At 41.8% G+C, this 21,656-nt stretch overlaps 1 protein-coding gene across 1 annotated transcript in view; it reads right to left on the bottom strand.

The window, feature by feature from the left end:
- The window catches only part of MARCHF1 (membrane associated ring-CH-type finger 1), a 593,424-nt gene that overhangs the window by 67,374 nt on the left and 504,394 nt on the right, over nucleotides 1-21,656 (bottom strand). Inside the window, exon 6 of the mRNA XM_032632580.1 lies at nucleotides 20,965-21,044. Coding sequence (XP_032488471.1) covers nucleotides 20,965-21,044 — 80 coding nt within the window. The remainder of the gene's footprint in view (nucleotides 1-20,964; nucleotides 21,045-21,656) is intronic.

Below are 21,656 nucleotides of genomic sequence, written 5' to 3'. Positions count from 1 at the left end.
TTTATCTGTTTTGAGTGTGTGTGTGTGTGTGTACACACATATACACATGTATACCTATATATACACACACACATATATATATACATGAAAAAGGACATAGAAAATTTTCAAATACAAACATGTATCATCCCCTTTACTTGCTTTGTGTTTTGCTGTCTCTTATGCATGACTTGCATTGGGATCCTTTTCCGTACCCTCCCCAGCACACTATGATCAACCCATGGGGGCACGAACACACTCTATTACAATTGTCTGTTTTCTCCTCTGCAGCCTCTGCTCCAGTGGTGCCCAAACATAAGGCTGCATCAGACTCACACAGAGGGCCAGGGCCAGTTAAACTAGGGGCTGGGCCCCGCTCCCAGAGCTTCTGATTCAGTATGTCTAAGTTGGGTCCCAATAGTTTGCATGTGAAACAAATTCCCACTTGATTCTGATGCTATGGGTGCAGGGACTATCTTTGGGAACCATGGATTTAGCTGGGTTTCATTTCCTATCCTGTCATTTGTTAAGTGAATTGCAACTAGATGAGAAATTTGAGGTTTCATCAAAGATGAAAACTGTAAAAGACAATTGTATCTTTTATTTCCTCCGATCAAGTTGTCACGTTTGGGAACCCCTGTCCCAAACGGTTTCAGGAGCCAAGAGGAAATTATTTGTACCCGTCGTTCACCCCAGGGTCCATTCTACTGAGTCCAGATCACAGACGTACCACCAAGTGGGCTGCTACCTGAAGTGTGATTCTTATGACACACGTGTCTTCTGGGGGTCAGTTTGTTCACCCAAGATTGAGCTGGAAATCAGTGATTCTCAGCCCTAACTGTGCATGAGAATCATCTAGGATGCTTTTATAGATGTGCCTGTGCTGAGACATCACTTCCAGAGGGATCTGGATGAAGCCCTGGCAGCAACATTTTTTTTTTTTTTTTTTAATTTCCCAGGTGAATCTGATGTGCAGGCCAGACTGAGAGCCACTGGGTGAGGTGAGCTCTCTAGGTCTTTCCAGCTCTACCTGGTAGGATTTTGAGGCTTTCAAGTGCTGAATGGAACCATGACTTCTCAACCATGGGACACTTTGACCGTGTATATGACTTCTATTTCATTCTAGTTATTATTTTTTCTTTCTTTCCTCCTCCTTAATTTTCTCCCTTGGTACTGGCTGAGAGTGTGGCAGAGCACCTTAGTTAACACCCTCGGAGAGCTATGAGCTAGCCTGAACCCCAAAACCCCGAAAATAAAGACACCAGAATTTGTTAAGGTGAGGCTCAGAGGGCCAAACAAGAACAAAGCGGTGCAACTTGGGCAGAAAATAGGGAGGTTTTGATTATTATTTATTAGATAACCATGAAGGAAAGAGGAAAGTTTTTAGTCTAATGTCTAAAGAAAAGGCCATCTCCAAGAAGCTACCCAAACCCAGGACTCCGGGATTATGGCATCTTCAGTCTGCAAAAACATGCAAGCGAGTGGAGGGGAACCAAGAGTCCTCTGGAACAGAGGCGGGAGGAAGGTCATGGTGCTGAGTTTGAGACGCTCAGAGGCCTATGAACGGTAAGGCAACTCCCTGGGGCTGCTCCAGAGCCATTTTAATTTCTGAACCGAATTAGACACTGTATTTAAATTTACCTATGTCTGAGGATGGTTGCAGAAGATTTGAAATGAATGTATAACTACTCTGCAACAGTTACAAGGAAGATGAAAACTCAAATATGGTGATTAAGAATGGAGGGAAAAAAAGTAAAAGAATGGAGGAAATGCTCAAGCTATAAATACATTCTCAGAGACAGATCATGATGTAGTAGCAACAAGCACTGTACCCAATACTCATCAGCATATGTACACAGTGTGCATTTCCTGTTCGCATAAACATATGAATATATGGGTTTAAAAAGGAACTTATGTGACAGAAAGAAGAGGAGGAGGCCTTCAAGATGGCGGAGGAGTAAGACGCGGAGATCACCTTCCCTCCCAACTAATACATCAGAAATACATCTACACGTGGAACAGCTCCTACAGAACACCTACTGAATGCTGGCAGAAGACCTCAGACCTCCCCAAAGGCAAGAAAGTCCCCACGTACCTGGAAGGGATTAAGAGCGCTGCTTAAAGGAGCTCCAGAGACGGGCGCGAGCTGCGGCTAACAGCGCAGACCCCAGAGACGGGCATGAGACGCTAAGGCTGCTGCCGCCACCAAGAAGCCTGTGTGCGAGCACAGGTCACTCTACACCTCCCCTCCCGGGAGCCTCTGCAGCCCGCCACTGCCAGGGTCCCGGGATCCAGGGACAACTTCCCCGGGAGAACGCACGGCGCGCCTTACGCTGGTGCAACGTCACGCCGGCCGGCGCCTCACGCTCGTGCAACGTCACGCCGCCTCTGACGCCGCAGGCCCGCCCCGCATCCGGACCCCTCCCTCCCCCCCCTCCCCGGCCTGAGTGAGCCAGAGCCCCCGAATCAGCGGCTCCTTTAACCCCGTCCTGTCTGAGCGAAGAACAGACGCCCTCAGGCGACCTACACGCAGAGGCGGGGCCAAATCCAAAGCTGAGCCCCGGCAGCTGTGCGAACAAAGAAGAGAAAGGGAAATCTCTCCCAGCAGCCTCAGGAGCAGCGGATTAAAGCTCCACAATCAACCTGATGTACCTGCATCTGTGGAATACCTGAATAGACAACGAATCATCCCAAATTGAGGAGGTGGACTTTGGGAGCAACTGTAGACTTGGGGTTTGGTTTCTGCATCTAATATGTTTCTGGCTTTATGTTTATCTTTAGTATTTAGAGTTTAATATCATTGGAACATTTGGTTATTAATTTCGTGGTCTCCTTTTTTTATATATAGATATATATATATTTTTCCTTTTGCTTTTTTTGTGAGTGTGTATGCTTCTTTGTGTGATTTTCTCTGTATAGCTTTGCTTTTACCATTTGTCCTAGGGTTCTGTCTGTCCTTTTTTTGGTATACTTTATAGTGCTTGTTTTCATTGGTGGATTTGTTTTTTTGGTTTGGTTGCTCTCTTCTTTCCTTCTTTCTTTTTTAAATTACTTTTTAATTATTTTTAATTTTTAATAATCTTGTCTTTTTATTTTAATAAATTTATTTTCTCTCTTTCTTCCTTCCTCCCTCCCTCCCTCCCTCCCTCCCTCCCTCCCTCCCTCCCTTCCTCCTCTCTCTCTCTCTCTCTCTTTTTCTCCCTTTTCTTCTAAGCCATGTGGTGGACAATGTCTTTGTGCTTCACCCAGGTGTCAGGCCTGTGCCTCTGATGGGGGAGAGCCGAGTTCAGGACATTGATCCACCACAGTCCTCCAAGCTCCATGTAATATCAAACAGCAAAAGCTCTCCCAGAGATCTCTATCTCAACGCTAAGATCCAGTTCCACTCAATGACCAGCAAGCTGCAGTGCTGGACACCTTATGCCAAACAACTAGCAAGACAGGAACACAGCCCCACCCATTAGCAGAGAGGCTGCCTAAAATCATAATAAGGTCACAGACAACCAAAAACACACCACCGGAGGCAGTTCTGCCCACCAGAAAGACAAGATCCAACCTTATCCACCAGAACACAGGCACCAGTCCCCTCCACCAGGAAGCCTACACAACCCACTGAACCAACCTTAGCCACTAGGGACAGACACCAAAACAACGGGAACTACGAACCTGCAGCCTGCGAAAAGAAGACCCCAAACACAGTAACTTAAGCAAATGAGAAGACAGAGAAACACACAGCAGATGAAGGAGCAAGGTAAAAACCCACCAGACCTAACAAATGAAGAGGAAATAGGCAGTCTACCTGAAAAAGAATTCAGAGTAATGATAGTAAAGATGATGCAAAATCTTGGAAGTAGAAAGGAGGATATACAAGAAACATTTCACAAGGGCCTAGAAAAACTAAAGAGCAATCAAACAGTGATGAACAACACAATAAATGAAATCTAAAATTCTCTAGAAGGAATCAATAGCAGAATAACTGAGGCAGAAGAATGGATAAGTGATCTGGAAGATAAAATAGTGGAAATAAGTACCACAGGGCAGAATAAAGAAAAAAGAATGAAAATAATTGAGGACAGTCTCAGAGACCTCTGGGACAACATTAAACGCACCAACATTCGAATTATAGGGGTCCCAGAAGAAGAAAAGAAAAGGACTGAGAAAATATTTGAAGAGATTATAGTTGAAAATTTCCCTAATATGGGAAGGAAATAGTCAATCAAGTCCAGGAAGCACACAGAGTCCCATACAGGACAAATCCAAGGAGAAACAACATGCCAAGACACATATTAATCAAACTATCAAAAATTAAATACAAAGAAAAAATATTGAAAGCAGCAACGGAGAAACAACAAATAACACACAAGGGAATCCCCATAAAGTTAACAGCTGACCTTGCAGCAGAAACTCTGCAAGCCAGAAGGGAGTGGCAGGACATATTCAAAGTGATGAAAGGGAAAAACCTACAACCAAGATTACCTAGCAAGGATTTCATTCAGATTCAATGGAGAAATTAAAACCTTTACAGACAAGCAAAAGCTAACAGAATTCACACCAGCAAACCAGCTTTACAACAGATGCTAAAGGAATTTCCCTAGGCAGGAAACACAAGAGAAGGAAAAGACCTACCAAAACAAACACAAAACAATTAAGAAAATGGTAATAGGAACATACATATCGATAATTACCTTGAATGTAAATGGATTAAATGCTCCAACCAAAAGACATAGACTGGCTGAATGGATACAAAACCAAGACCTGTATATATGCTGTCTATAAGAGACCCACTTCAGACCCAGGGACACATACAGACTGAAAGTGAGGGGATGGAAAAAGATATTCCAGGAAATCAAAAGCAAGCCTGAGTAGCAATTCTCATATCAGACAACATAGCCTTTAAAATAAAGAATATTACAAGAGACAAAGAAGGACACTACACAATGATCAAGGGATAAATCCAAGAAGATATAGTTGTAAATATTTATGCACCCAACATAGGAGTACCTCATTACATAGGCAAATGCTAACAGCCATAAAAGGGGAAATCAAAAGTAACACAATCATAGTAGGGGAATTTAACTCCCCACTTTCACCAATGGACAGATCATGCAAAATGAAAATAAATAAGGAAATACAAGCTGTAAATGATACATTAAACAAGATGGACTTAATTGATATTTGCAGGACAATGAATCCAAAAATAACAGAATACACTTTCTTCTCAAGTGCTTATGGAACACTCTCTAGGATAGTTCATATCTTAGGTCACAAATCAAGCACTGGTAAATTTAAGAAAATTGAAATCGTATCAAGTATCTTTCCAACAACAACGCTATGAGACTAGATATCAATTACAGGTCAAAAACTGTAAAAAATACAACTACATGGAGGTTAAACAACACACTAATAAATAACCAAGAGATAACTGAAGAAATCAAAGAGGACTTAAAAAATACCTAGAAACAAATGACAATGAAAACATGACAACCCAAAACCTATGGCATTCAGCAAAAGCAGTTCTAGGAGGGAAGTTTACAGCAATACAGTCCTACCTCAAGAAACAAGAAACATCTCACACAAACAACCTAACCATACAGCTAAAGCAATTAGAGAAAGAAGAACAAAAAATCCCAAAGTTAGCAGAAGGAAAGAAATCATAAAGATCACATCAGAAATAAATGAAAAAGAAATGAAGGAAACAATAGCAAAGACCAATAAAACTAAAAGCTGGTTCTCTGAGAAGATAAACAAAACTGACAAACCATTAGCCAGACTCATCAAGAAAAAAAGGGAGAAGACTCAAATCAACAGAATGAGAAATGAAAAAGGAGAAGTAACAACTGACACCGCAGAAATACAAAGGATCATGAGAGATTGCTAGTAGCAACTATATGCCAATAAAATGGACAACCTGGAGGAAATGGACAAATTCTTAGAAAAGCACAACCTTCTGAGACTGAACCAGGAAGAAATAGAAAATATACACAGACCAATCACAAGCACTGAAATTGAGACTGTGGTTAAAGTCTTCCAACAAACAAAAGCCCAGGACCAGATGGCTTCACAGGTGAATTCTATCAAACATTTACAGAAGAGCTAAAACCTATCTTTCTTAAACTCTTTCAAAATATAGCAGAGGGAGGAACACTCCCAAACTCATTCTAGGAGGCCACCATCACCCTGAAACCAAAACCAGGCAAAGATGTCACAAAGAAAGAAAACTACTGACCAATATCACTGATGAACACAGAGGCAAAAATCCTCAACAAAATACTAGCAAACAGAATCCAGCAGCACATTAAAAGGATCATACAGTGTGATCAAGATTCTTCAGTATATGCAAATCAAACAATGTGCTACACCATATTAACAAACTGAAGGAGAAAAACCACATGATCATCTCAATAGATGCAGAAAAAAAAAACTTTTGACAAAATTCAACACCCATTTATGATGTAAACCCTCCAGAAAGTAGGCATAGAGGGAACTTGTCTCAACATAATAAAGGCCATATATGACAAACCCACAGCCAACATCGTTCTCAATGGTGAAAAACTGAAACCATTTCCTCTAAGATCAGGAACAAGACAAGGTTGCCCACTCTCACCACTATTATTCAACATAGTTTTGGAAGTTTTAGCCGCAGCAGTCAGAGAAGAAAAAGAAACAAAAGGAATCCAAATTGGAGAAAAAGAAGTAAAGTTGTCACTGTTTGCAGATGACATGATATTAGACATGCAGAATCTTAAAGATGCTACCAGAAAACTACTAGAGCTAATCAATGAATTTGGTAAAGTTGCAGGATACAAAATAAATGCACAGAAATCTCTTGCTTTCCTATACACTAATGATGAAAAATCTGAAAGAGAAATTAAGGAAACACTCCCATTTACCATTGCAACCAAAGGAATAAAATACCTAGGAATAAATCTACCTAAGGAAACAGAAGACCTATATGCAGAAAACTATAAGACACTGATGAAAGAAATTAAAGATGATTCAAACAGATGGAGAGATATACCATGTTCTTGTATTGGAAGAATCAACATTGTGAAAATGACTCTACTACCCAAAGCAATCTACAGATTCAATGCAATCCCTATGAAACCACCAATGGCATTTTTCACAGAACTAGAACAAAAAAATTCACAATTTGGATGGAAACACAAAAGACCCCGAATAGCCAAAGCAAACTTGAGAAAGAAAAACAGAGCTGGAAGAATTAGCCTCCCTGTCTTCAGACTATACTACAGAGCTACAGTAATGAAGACAGTACGGTACTGGCACAAAAACAGAAATATAGATCAATGGAACAGGATAGAAAGCCCAGAGATAAACCCACACACATGTGGTCACCTTATTTTTGACAAAGGAGGCAAGAATATACAATGGAGAAAAGACAGCCTCTTCAATAAGTGGTGCTGGGAAAACTGGACAGCTACATGTAAAAGAATGAAATTAGATCACTTCCTAACACCATACACAGAACTAAACTTCAAATGGATTAAAGACCTAAATGTAAGGGCAGACACTATAAAACTCTTAGAGGAAAACATAGGCAGAACATTCTATGACATAAATCACAGCAAGATCTTTTTTTGACCCACCTCCTAGAGAATTGGAAATAAAAACAAAAATAAACAAATGGGACCTAATGAAACTTCAAAGCTTTTGCACAGCAAAGGAAACCATAAACAAGACCAAAAGACAACCCGCAGAATGGGAGAAAATATTTGCAAATGAAGCAACTGACAAAGGATTAATCTCGCAAATTTACAAGCAGCCCATGCAGCTCAATATCAAAAAAACAAACAACCCATCCAAAAATGGGGAGAAGACCTAAATAGACATTTCTCCAAAGAAGCTATACAGACTGCCAATAAACGCATGAAAGAATGTGCAACATCACTAATCATCAGAGAAATGCAAATCAAAACTACAATGAGGTATCACCTCACACCAGTCAGAATGGCCATCATCAAAAAATCTACAAACAATAAATGTTGGAGAGGATGTAGAGAAAAGGGAACCCTCTTGCACTGTTGGTGGGAATGTAAATTGATACAGCCACTATGGAGAACAGTATGGAGGTTCCTTAAAAAACTACAAATAGAACTACCATACGACCCAGCAATCCCAGTACTGGGCATATACCCTGAGAAAACCATAATTCAAAAAGAGTCACATCCCCCTCTGCAGCAGCCCCTCCAACCCTCATTCTTTAAGCTGAAATCCTACCACTAGGGTAGAGGTCTGGGAATAGGCATCTCAGAACACCTGTGCCACCCAGAGTCCACGGTGGGGCAGAGGTCAGCGTGCTGGTGAAGGACGGGGCTCAATGCCTCCAGCACAATGCTGCCACCGCCACCGTCCTGTCCTGGCCATGTGACAGCCCACAGCTGACTGGGCAGCAGGCCTGGGTTGGCTGGCTCAACTCCAGCCAAGGCTGCCTGCATACATTTCTCTGGACACCCTACAGCTAATTTTGTTACAACTGCACAGTGGCTGCTGCCATTTTGTATTAAACATTTCGTGGAGCAAAAAAAAGAAAAAAAAGAGTCACGTACCACAATGTTCATTGCAGCTCTATTTATGATAGCCAGGACATGGAAGCAAGCTAAGTGTCCATTGACAGATGAATGGATAAAGAAGAAATGGCACATATATGCAATGGAATATTACTCAGCCATAAAAAGAAACGAAATTGGGTTACTGGTAGTGAGGTGGATGGAGCTAGAGTCTGTCATACAGAGTGAAGTAAGTCAGAAAGAGAAAAACAAATACCGTAAGCTAACACATATGTATGGAATCTAAGGAAAAAAAAAAATGGTTCTAATGCACCTAAGGGCAGGACAGGAATAAAGACACAGACGTAGAGAATGACTTGAGGACACGGGGAGGGGAGGGTAAGCTGGGATGAAGTGAGAGAATAGCATTGACATATATACACTAGCAAATGTAAAATAGATAGCTAGTGGGAAGCAGCTGCATAGCTGCTTCCCACAGGGAGATCAGCTCCGTGCTTTGTGACCACCTAGAGGGGTGGGACAGGGAGGGTGGGAGGGATGTACAAGAGGGAGGGGATATGGGGATATATGTATACATATACCTGATTCACTCTGTTATACAGCAGAAACTAACACACCATTTTAAAGCAATTATACTCTAATGAAGATGTCTAAAAAAAAAAGGAGAGAGGGTGTTTCTCTCTTTTTTTTTTTTTTGCATATTGCCAAACAGATTAGAGAAGGTAATTAGAGGAGGGTTATAGTTCAAAATAACTGTAATCCTGAACACATATTGCTCTTAAATTAGAAGTAGATAAACTTGATCTAATCGCTATTCCTTCTCACTATTTTGCACTTTGCTATGATTGGGCATTTAACAATCTTGGAAATTACCAAAGAAAAGATAAATGTAGCACAGTATAAAGAGCTTTGTAATATGTAGATATTGACTTTTACCTCTGAAGGAGCTTTGTACTTCTATGTACCTTTGCCTGAAGCTTTCTGAGGTTGGAAAATTCCTGCTTGATTCAAATCTACTTTAAGACGTTTTTATAAGCAGAAAAAATTCTGGTTTTTTTCCTTTCTAAATGTACTACTTGTTACATCATTTGTCTACAGAACACATATTCTTTCCAAAAATCAGAGTTACTTGGTTAGCCAAATTAGAAGGTAATGAATCAACCCACTTGGTTTTGGTCATGTAAGATAATTTAACAGTCAAGACAATCAGTATTATTGATGACACTGTCATTTCATTCCTGGAAAGATTATCTCCCAATTCAGAACAATTAGAAAAAAGCCTGCGTGTCTTTCAAAGATAGAAAAAAAAAGATATAAATTGCCATTTCTGCTAGCCTTTCAAGTTTTTTCTTATATGTTTCGTGTGTGTGTGTGTGTGTGTGTGTGTGTGTGTGTGTGTGTATATATATATATATCTCAGTGCCTTCATTTATTGTTTTTGTTCATTCAATATACAAATTACTGAGCTAAATGCTGAAATTCTATGTGAAATCACACCAAACATTTATAACATTAAAATGTGGTGTCATCAATGTTTATTTTTCTGAGAACCTTTACTCTGTGAAATAAAGTAGCATCGTGTATATCTGAATTTTTGCCAAGGACTGCAATGAATTCAATTATTCACTTGGAGGAAAGACATTAGTTTTAAACATTGTACTAGACTAGCAACGCACCTATTTGCAACACACATCCATTTTTCTCATTTTTGATCACATAAATGAAGAGAGGGCCACTTCACCTTTTGCAGCCTGCCTGCTCTAAGTAGCAAGAAAGCAAGAATTGAAAGTGAGACCTTGTGACTCTGTGTCGAGTCACCCCGAGTAACTCATCTCTGGAGGGTCGGTACCAGCAATGTTCATGCCTGTATTTCCTACCAACTCAGCCGTTATTAAAATGAACAGGAGAAAGGTTGTTATTAATTCCTACAAGACTCAGCAAAACAAAGGCAAAGGCATAAGGAAGACAATAAATTCGTGAACTTCCTTAAGAGTCTGTTACCTCTTGGAAATGAATGCTTCTCTTTAGGTCACTTCGGATAAACTTTCTCACCTGAATGTTGAAGACGGTGAACAGCTTATCTTTTACTCATGGAATGGACGTTGACAAAGAATGTCAGTTTCATTTTTTTTTACAGAAAAACTAATAGAAGTAATAGAATATGTAACAAAATTTAAAAAAAATCTACTACTGAGTGAATATAAATCTAGGACTAACAAATAGAAAATAGAAGGACACAGGCTATTAACTATTACAAAGAACTGCTTTCACAATTAGAGGCTCTGGAAGGAAAGAGGCTCCCAGGAAATGGTATGTCCAAGGAAGAGATAATGTAACCAAGCAGGACCCTATGAGGGCTTCTGGGGATGGACCCCTCCACCATATCCTCTGCTGTAGCTCCTCTCGGAAATACTCGGATAACAGTATCTGATGCACATTTCCTGAGTCGTTTTACAGATGCTAAAACCACCACCAAATGGAAGAAATTAATTACTTGACAACCATGAGCACGTAGCCCCCAGACCTACTGGCACTAAAGATCGATAATGTTAAGCCCCGTGACACCACCCAGTTACTTCACCGCCAACCAATCAGAGAACTGCGCGGGAGCTGATCACATACCCTGTGACCCACTCCCTCGCCTTGACTTTAAAAATGCTTTGCTGAGACACACTGAGGAGTTCGGATTTTGAGCACTGGCTGCCCCGGACTCCTTGCTTGGCGTCTGCAATAAACGCTGCACTTTCCTTCGTCACAACCCGGTGTCAGTAGACTGGCTTTACTGCGTGCAGGACAGCAGACCCAAGTTTGGTTCGGTGACAATAGATAATAAGAGTGCTGATATTCAAGGATCCTCAAAGAGCAAACTGGAAAGTGACCTGGATGGTCCATGAATCTATGAACCCAGTCTTCCCAATGACCGTCATAATTGCCTAAAAGGGGAAGGTAAAGAGAAGTATGCTTTTTCCTCTAAATACATATTTAGAGAGAAAAACTACTCAGTGAAATGTTATTTTGCTTTAAAAATCTTAATTTGTAAAGCATATTTGTCTTAGTTTTTATATTTCAAAATGTAAATTCAAAATGTAAATGTGAAGTGTGTCCCTGGGGACACATAGGGATAAATACATGACACTGTGCTAAGTGTGAAACCTGGCTATTTCATGATGTCACTCCTTTAGGTCCCTGTTCAATTGCCCTCCTTTGGTCATATCTGCATTTAAACGACGAGCTGCAGAGGGAAATTGCACTTCCTGCAGCTGTGGCCCCATAAACTCAGTTACGAGACTCGGCAGCACTTTCAATGTGCTTTTCTCTCTCGTTATTCTTAGCACTGCCAGACTTAGAATAAATATACAGGATGCCCAGTAAAATGTGAATTTCAGATAAACAACGAATACTTTTTACCGTATGAGTGTGCCCCAGTGACAAACTATTTGTTGTTTATCTGAAATTCAAATTTCCCTATATGTTTGACCCTGCAAAACTCCCTCATTCTACAAGGTCATAAAAAGAAAATTTTATAATCTGTAGATCTGCATTTGTTCACATCTACCGTTTCCTGGTTTTCTTCCATTGGAAAGAAAGACACACGTATTTTCCTCACCACAGTGATCCTTCTATTTTGGGCTCTGGGTCCCATCCTTTTCTACCTTCCCTGTGGGACCTCAATAAATAAGCAATCCCCCCAGTTCCCTGCATCTTCAACTTCTTTGAGCCCAAGGGTTCTCTAAATAAAAAGCACAAACAGGCCCCCCAACTCCTCTCTCCCTCCACCTGGTCTACTCTCTCTTTCCTTCACACAGTCCAGGGTTTCCACCTGCTCCTTTTCCTTTCCCAGGGCCATTAAATGTTGCTGTTCCATGGGGCTCCCCGTGCCCTCATCCTCGCAGTTTGCGGTTTTCTCTGGGAGATCTCGCCAATCACCACCTATCGGCTCAAGACTCCCTAGTCTTCATCTAAAGTTGCAACGCCACTTCTGACCTCTAGACCTATATATGTCTCTTTGATATCTCTCTTTGGATGTTTGTTTGTTTTGTGCCTCAAACTATCATGTCTGAAACTGAACTCCTCTCCTTTTCTGCTTCTCAGTGTGTTCTCTCCACAGTAAATGGTACTAGCATCTACCCAGTTTTCTAAATCAGAAACTTGAGATCAGATCTATAGGTACTTAATCATCAAGTCCTGTTTGATTTACTTTCAAAATACTTTAAAAAATCCATCTACTTCTTTTTATTCTCATGGCCACCATCACCTCTTTCCTGAGACACCGCGCTGGCTTTCTAACTGGGTTCATTCAGCTTCCGTCTTGCCCTTCCTACCTGTTTTCCAAAAGTAGCTTGAGTGTTCTTCCAAAACACAAAAGTGACAGTGTTGTTCTTTTACTTAAAAGTCTACGGAAACTTCCCCTTGTCATTGGAACACTGTCCAAACTCCTAACTGTGGCTGATAAAGACCCCGTGGTTGGCTCCCACCCGCTCCTCCTGCTTCCCTGAGGGGCTACAGGGAAATCCTTTTCTTCCGAATCACTCATCTCTGCGTGCTCACTTGTATCTCTTCTCTTTGCTTCTCCTTTGAATTGTTCCTTAATTATTAGTTTCACAGGGAAACCTGCTTTGTTCTACTAGATCAGTATGTTCCTTTAGCTTTGTTTATTCACGTTTTTTTTTTTTTTTTTACATTTGCCTGTTTGACTATTTGTTTTACCACCTGGAATATAAGTTCATTAGGGATGAGACCATTACTGCATTTTCCACTGTATTTCCAGCTTCTAGCACCTAGCTGTGATACAGAGTAAATTCCCAAGAAATAGGTGCTCAATGTGTGAATGAACAAGTGGGCACACAGATATGATGACAGGGATAAGGAAAAGGTCCATTTAAAGCACAATTTTCTTAGGAGCTCAGGCCTATGATTCAAAAATAATCTAAATCAATTTTCTAAACCCCAGTGCTTTGTCAAAACGCATGGTTCTGTTGCTTTTGAAAGGCAGTCTTCTGCTACGAACACTTGGGAGTTTTAGAAATTTTGTCTCTACTTTCCCATACCCAGATCAAAATTATTGCAACAATTAAACAAGTCAACATATAGACTATTTTTATCATTTTCTCATCCAATTTGCCTCAAAATTTTTTCTTAATGAAGGTGAAGGCTAGAGAAAAATAACATAAAGTATACCTTCAAGTTCACCATCCAACCCAAGATAGATCTAAAATATTACCAGGAATTATTATTTACTTTTGGGTTCTTCCTGTTTTAATGAAACCATTGAAAGAATTCAATATTCCCTCTGTCACCCAATTCCCATTATAGTACCCATGTTTTTTGCAAGTCTCCTCTCTTAGGTTTCACTGATTACAAAGCCATTCCAAAAGTTCCGTGTGAGCCATTGCTAAATTCCCAAGTTATTCTGAGTACTGCGTAGGGCACAGAATAGGTGTGAGACATGAGTCCTACCTTCAAGGAGCTTGTTGTGTAGAGAAAAGGGAACGAACACACTTGAAAACACTAAAAAAAATGACTGAATACTAAAGACGTGATGTTGAGAATAAAGGTTATGGGAATTGTAAGAAGGAAAATGTCACCATGGACCAGAATACTTTGGAAAGGCTTCATGGACGAGGATAAACATGAGAAAGCATATCTAAATCTGGGCGTTTGGAGAGGAAGAGAAAGACATTTAGGAAGGAAAGAACTGCATTTGATGGTGGTTGAACACTACTACCGTTTTGTTTTTTTTTTTAACTGAAGTATAGTTGATTTACAACGTTGTGTTAATTTCTGCTGTACAGCAAAGTAATTCAGTCATACATATACATATATATTCTTTTTTATATTCTTTTCCATTATGGTTTATCCCAGAGCATTGAATATAGTTCACTGTGCTGTACAGTAGGACCTTGTACTGCATTTTTTTTGTTTTTTTCCTGCTCATAATTCTTTTCCCACTTCTTCTGGTATAGTGCTGTTCTTTTTGGTGTTCACGTGTTCTTTCCCCAATTCGTAAGGTTCTGAAGGGGTTGCCCATCGCCATATTTTAAATCCAACCTTCCCACCCAAGGACTGGGTCCAAGCATAACAACCCATGCCCTGGTGACAGCGATTAGCCCATGGATGTGACCTAAGGCAGGCGAATTCTATTCCTTCTCTGGGATTTCATGTAACTGCTTGAAGAGAACATTTCCCTTTTCTGTTAAGCCACTGCTGGTAAAATGTAAGCCTGCCACTGTCTCTGACCACAATGTTTCTTTCTTCTGCTGTACAGAGGAAGCTTGTCTGCAGTCAGAGAAAATAAGAACCACACAGAGAAGGAGAGAGAGTGAGGGAACCACATTGCTTGACTCTCTGGAGGCCCCGAGGGCATCTGTGTACCCGGATTTTCTATTTCTGTGGCTAAGACATCAAGCTCATTTGAACTGGTTTCAGCCCATCTTAACCTGAGAGACAAGTCCTGACCAAAACGGAGGGTAAACAGTGGATGTGGAGAGAGAACAGATGTGTAGAGTAGAGTCACAAAGGGATGGTGGTAACGGGTAAGAAGACCCAGATCAAAGCAGTATCTGGAGGAAGTGGCAGAACTTGGTTGGGACCAGATATACCCAATGAGAAGAAAACACTGTTAAAACTGGAATTCAGGGGATCTGTGAACTCACTGACAGAAGCGGGTGTAGATGAGATGAGGAAGTGTGTCTGAAGGGAAACAATAGTCAAACCATGACAGCTGAGTTCCTGGTAAAGTTGGGACTTTGTCAGTCTATGGTTTTAGCTTGATGACCTGTCCCACGCTGGTATGACAGCATGAAATACAGGAAAGTGATCTGATTTGGTGCTTTTTATGTCAGCACTCGGCAGAGGATGACAGAAAACTCTAATTATGCTTCCCAAACTCAGCCTTTCCCACAGAAAGCCCAGGGAGAATCTGTAGCATCGAACAGTGGTTCTCAAAACGTGGTCCCTGGATCAACTGCATCTGTATCACTTGGGAATGTTTTAGAAATGCAAAGTCATGGGCACAACCCCAGAGGAAGGGCATCAGAATCGCTGGGGGTGGGGACAGTGGTCTGCCTTTTACAGGCCCCATAGCTGATACTGATATCCACCAGCTGCTCGTGAAGAATATTCTTTACATGGGACTCCACTGCAGGAGACGTAATCCACCACTTACTCCTATGATTTCACATAGGAAGAATGACTCCCTTCAAAAAATTTATTTTCCCTAAATCTATTCAATCAAAAACTGTATGTTGAGTATGTGCTATCTACCAGGCACTGTTCCAGGCACTTTGGATGCTGCAGGGAGCAAACCTGATACCGTCAAACACAAAAATACATAGATGTTGGCAATTAAAAATTATGCTATGGTAACTGAATCACAATGCTGTCCACCTGAAACTAACACAACATTGTAAATCAACTATATTCCAATAAAATAAAAAAAAATGATGCTATGGAAGTGAAGGGGACCTGAGTGTCGGTTAGGGAATCACAAAAGTTTCCCTAAAGAAATGACATTTAAATCAAGAAAGAATGACCAGGAGTTAGCCTGGTGAAGGGCAGAGCAGGTAATGTGAAGGCATCCCAGGCCCTGAAAGGGACAGGCCTGGCTCTTTCAGAGACCTGAAGAGAGACCGGCATGAGTAGGTCATTGTCAATAATGCTGTTGAAGCTGGGTAGGCAGGTCAGATAGATCATGCAGGGCCTTGTAAATCCTATTAAAGATTTTGAGCTTGCCACTGACGGCAACTAAGAGGCTACTGACAAGTTTCACGCATGAGCTAACATGATTTTTTTTAATGTAAATTTTCTATTAAAAAAAGGCAAAGCCTTTTCTACTCCACAAGTGTGGGTGTGATAGCATGATGATTTAAATTCCCTCTAAGTTATAGGAAAGTAGTAGAGAAACTTTCTCTGCGCGAGGCTTTGATGAGGGTCAAGAGTGGGTAGAGCGTCCCTGTGGGACTAAATGCCAGGAAGAAAAAAGGAAGAAGGGCTTAGGAGCTTCTGCTTTGTGGTTGTAGCTGAGACTCATCCTGCCTGTCCATGTCAAGCGGCAGGAGTGCGAGTTCATCTTCCTCCGTACGCAGGGGACCCTGGTGCTCGGGCTGGGTCTATACAGAGGCTTTTTTCCTACACACGATCTCATATAGAGGCTTCATTCACTTCCCAGGCACCTCAGTCACCTCCCTGAGAATGATACCCAAATCTGTATGTCCTCCGTGACCTTGAGGTTTTCGTTTTTAATATCTTGATGCGATTGCCCTGTGCTCATACACGACGCTAATGACCATTGCAAACACGCAGCTCTTTAGTGTTGGTCTGTGTATATAGTCCACTACTGCCTGAAAACTCACACAGACCCAGCCGTGACTGCCCTCCTGCATTTCAGTGACGTGACTCACGTTATCTGCTCGACAGCCGACCCTGGGACGGCACCGTCACCACAAATAGCCTGCCTGCAATTCAACTCATCATGTCTTTCCCTAACCAACTGGCCTCTGACCTCCTCTGCCTCTGTCAGTAACATCGGCTTTTACTACCTCCCAGCTTCCAAGGTCTGGAGTCTTTCTTGACTTCTTTGTCTTCTGCCCTCACCGACTGCAAGCACTAAGATTGCTCCTGATGGCCTGGGGGACGGCGGGGGGGGGAACCCTGCTCACCTGCGGGGATCCCACTCACCTGGAGGGATGCAAATGCCTGCATGCCATTTGTTCCTCCCTTTCATTCCCCTTTACCATCCTCATCCTACTCACCCCGAAGTAGGCTGCTTCCACCACATCACCACTCCTCCTCCTCAATCTAGGTCCCTTTCCAGTACATCACTGGCATCACTGTGACTACTCTTACGAGTTGTTCTTCATCAAGCCTATTTGATTTAGCAAAGGCTGTTCTACATTATTTTTTTTACAGTGGAATCTTCTTTTTTTTCCTTAAAGGAATGTTATATAGAACCCCAACCCTCTGGTTAAAGATGGGCTAACGGGAACACAATTGCCTTGATCTGTCCTCGGCAGCCTCTTTGGCACCCAGAGGCTCAGCAAGGCAGTTTGAAAACAGGGGTGCACGGAACAGAGTTAAGCTCCTTGGGAGGATATGCATGTTTCCTTCACAATGTCTTTTTAAAGAATATTCTAGTTATCCATGTATGCAAACCTTCTAACCCAGTCACACAGTTCACAAAGAGTTCCCGGGTACACAGTGGCATTCCCTAGTCCCCTGCCTGGGCCCTGCCTTGAGGGCCTGGATGCAGGCCGTGCACCTCTGCCAGGCTAACTTCTCCTTTTCTCAGCCCCAATCCCACCTCTCAAGGGGTTCCTGGATTATGTCAGCTCTCAGCAATTTTTCTTTCTCCAAATTCCTGTAGTATTCCTCTTCTTAAACTTACCCTGTGCTATCTTGAACATTCATCTTTTCGGGTATACATTTGATTTCTTCCACTAGAAAACAGGCCACTTAAGGGAAGAATCAAGTCTTCTGTCACTTTATCCCCAGCTCCCGGTATAATATACGGCTCATAGGATTTGCTTAGTGGGTGTATTTTGACGATAACCCACAGTAAGAAATAATAACTATAGGTCCATCGATCTCACTTTCATTAATAGAAGTCTATGTTAAATATTCTGTCTTTGAAAATGTTCCTCCAGAGCAGTGCTTTTAACTTCAGAGAGCCAGCCACTATGACTTTAATTACAATCATTACTTTTTTCTCCAATTACCGTTAAGCCTACAACTAACTTTTCTGACTCTCTTTCATTAAATTACTCTGGAAATAGATTTGGGGAATAACCACAGATGTCTGTGACTGGGGGGGTTCTTCATCTAGACTAGAAATAGTGTTTTAGTCCATCCCCAGACATTTTAGCAAAGTCACACTTAAATCATAGTCAAAAGATTACAAGAAACTTACTCGTATTAGTATCTAAGTCAAATGGTGTCACTTCTGTTTTAAACCACTTAGCATGTTTTACAGGGCGCTCTCCACCTCTCTAGCCTCAGCTCCACCACCTCCCTCCCCCCCCCCCCGCCCCACCCCCCATTCCCCCCCACTACCCGCCCCCACGCCCCCAGCAGCATTCAGCTCTCAGTTCCCTGGAGCCCTGCTGGCATGCTGCCTGGATGGCCTTCCCTGCTCTTTCCTTGATCAGTTCCTGTCATGCTTGAGCCTCAGTCAGCCTGTCATTTCCTTAAGAGAGTCCTTCTCTGATCTCCCAGCATAGGTAAACCTTCCACATTATAAGCTCCTACATTCCTTATCACAATTGTAACTAACTGTGCAATAGCTTTCGTGTCTGTTATTCCCATCAGATTGTAAGCTCTAGATGTCAGAGACCCTACAGATCTTATGCATGTAATAGTTTCAGTGCCTGATGCATTATAAACGCCTGAGTGAGTAAATGAACGAACATTTTATGAATGACTATTTCACAAAACTTTCCGAGGAACAAACCATTACAATATTATTTACATCCAGAGCTTAATCCTCCTTCTCGTCCTGCCCTGAATGTACACAGGAGGTGTTCTCTGGGTCACGTGATTCACACGAAACATACACGTTTTATAAAATAACTTCAACTTTCATAAAAATAAGCCCCCAAAACCAAGCATTATGCAACAAAAACATCACTTGCTCCCAAACAGAATCCAAGCAACTTAAATGACTGGGTATAACAGGAAAATCCAAAATATTTGTTTTGTTTAACATTGTCTTATTTGTGCATACTAGCCTGGATAGTTACATCATTCTTTTAAATTTTAGGTTATTTTGAAAATTGTATCCAGTCGGGTAAAAAGTGCAAACAAGCAGTCTCATAGCTATGGATTGTCTACACATTGAAAACTTTTAGTACACAATTATCACCAAAGTTAATGTGGTCTCCTTCCCCGAAGGCCCCAGCAACCCCGCAGACATGTCCGTGACTTGTTTCTGTGCCCTTTCAGTCTCGAATTATCCTGCCGAGTCAGATAACTGGAGAACAAATTAGCACCAACTGCAGAGGAAATTTTTCTGATACAAAAATCTGACCTTAAACCCCCCAAGCCCTGAGTATCCTCTGTCAGAGTGCTAACAGTTCACCAGATTTGCACTGAAGAGTCTAAGGTTTCACGCTCTCACTCATGTTTCCTCCACAATTCTTGTCTTACCGAGAGTAGGGATAGGACTCAATTGGTTTGTCAGTTTTTTGACCAGGATAAGTCATTATTCAGTTGAAAGAAGGGGGAGGGGAAATCTAACTGTATTCTGGAACAGCATTCAAACCCATGGATACTTGTGCATTGTTCTTCCCAGCCCTTTGCTCGTTTTACCACCCTGTACCCAATTGGACAAACAACAGTATGAATAAAGGTTATGTTTTGAGGGTAGGTGACACACACACACACGTAATTCACAGCAGGAGGAGATATAGTTGGATGTAATCAAGTCTTTCTCTGGAGTGACTGACCTGCATGCTTTTAAATGATCAGACCCATCATGGTAGGTGGCAGGAGGCTTCTGAAGGAATCCTGCATCCTCCACAGGCTTGCCACCTTCTTTGACTGCCAGCATTTCAGTGCTGGAACCTGTCTCTGAAAACATTCTCTTGGTTGTTTCGTTTTGCCCAGGACTGTGCAAGAGCCGAGGATCCCTGTGGTGGCACCTGCCTCTGCTTTCCTCATCCTTCCTTGACGGTCTCTTAATGTCAGAGGACCGTCTTGGCAGGGAAACACGGCATCCTTGGTATGTTGGGCCTTTTCCTCTGCGGAGATTTGAAGAGTAGCTCTCACACTCGGTCAGCTCCGGGTGCTTTTTATCTCTGGATCCTAAATGTACTGGGTGGATTTCATTAGGAGCGGAAGATTCATCCAAGCTTCCACTTGGCTTCTTATTTCTCCTTCTCCGAGACAGGCGGAACCTCACTTGGGCTCTTCGTTTTGCCTGAATCCAGTGACTCTCATCGGTGGACGACGAATCTGAAGAATCTGTGTGAGTCTCACTCCATCGGTGGCTGGGGATTTGGAGGTGAAAATCCTTGCTCCTCCCTTTCACTTGTTCTTCTGTGCGCTCATACCTCAGAGCAGCCCTCCTCTTCCTCCTAGGCCTCTGTTTTACTGATTTCTTACCAGACTCCTTCCTAGCAGGGCTCAGCACCACGACAGGGGTGCTTTGCTCAAATGAGGCTTCTGACATGTCACGTAAGACGGCAGATCTAGACAAAGCAGCAGGCGAAGGATGGAGAATGGGAATGGAGAGGAAAGCCATGGGAAAACAGAGAGAGAGAGCGATGAAAATGACAGCACGGACCCAAAGTTGGTAAATAAAGATCAAATGAGGGAAATGCACTAAGGGAGAAAAATTAGGCTGGTATAAATTATCCACGGACAATGTAAGGCAGAGGCAAGAGTCACACAGTCTCAGCAAACACAGCAAGAGTACAAAGCAACGGTCTAAAAACACACCAAATGGGATCATTTGCTGGGCACTTACCTGCAGATGTCCTGAGTGGATGGACAGACAGACAACCTTGACTGGCTCCTGGGAGCTGTCCCTGTGGTCGGGCTGCTCGCCTGGAGAAACAAGTTAGATAATTTGGCATCTTGGTTAAGGTAATACATGGTCGATATCTTGCTTTTTTTCCACATATTTAAAAAATTACAACAAATGTGGCTGCCGGTCATGTTGCTCGTAAGGCAGCTCACAGGATATAGGAAGTCGGAGGGCCGGTTTTGCAAAAGTAAAACTGATTTGAGGAACTTGGAACAGCTGAGATGCTGTACCACTTTGCTGTTTCTTCATTTGTGAGAGAGGAAGATGATTCCAGAAGTTTCTATTCTATTTACTGTAAACTTTTGAGGGGAATGGTTCAATTTGCCTTGGGAACAAATCGGCAACCCTTGAATAGCCTATGATAGAAAGGACACAATGTCTATTATGTGACCAGGATGATAATAATCCGGGAAGCTTAAATAATCAAATAGCCCTTAGATTGCTAGATACTGCCTGGGGTTAACATTGTCACTTTAAGGCCCCATGAGATGATATATTTAAAAACACTTCATAATATTTAAAAGCCTGCAGTGATTATTATTACTTCATCATCGACACTAATAAAATCTACCCATTGCAACATTATTGAACCTTCGTATCTTTTAACCTAAGATAAGAGAGCCTGAAATTAT

This window comes from Phocoena sinus, chromosome 5, assembly GCF_008692025.1.
Source record: "Phocoena sinus isolate mPhoSin1 chromosome 5, mPhoSin1.pri, whole genome shotgun sequence".
Classification (NCBI taxonomy): Eukaryota; Metazoa; Chordata; class Mammalia; order Artiodactyla; family Phocoenidae; genus Phocoena; species Phocoena sinus.
Note: the sequence above shows the minus strand (reverse complement) of the source record. Positions and strands in the feature narration are given on the sequence as shown.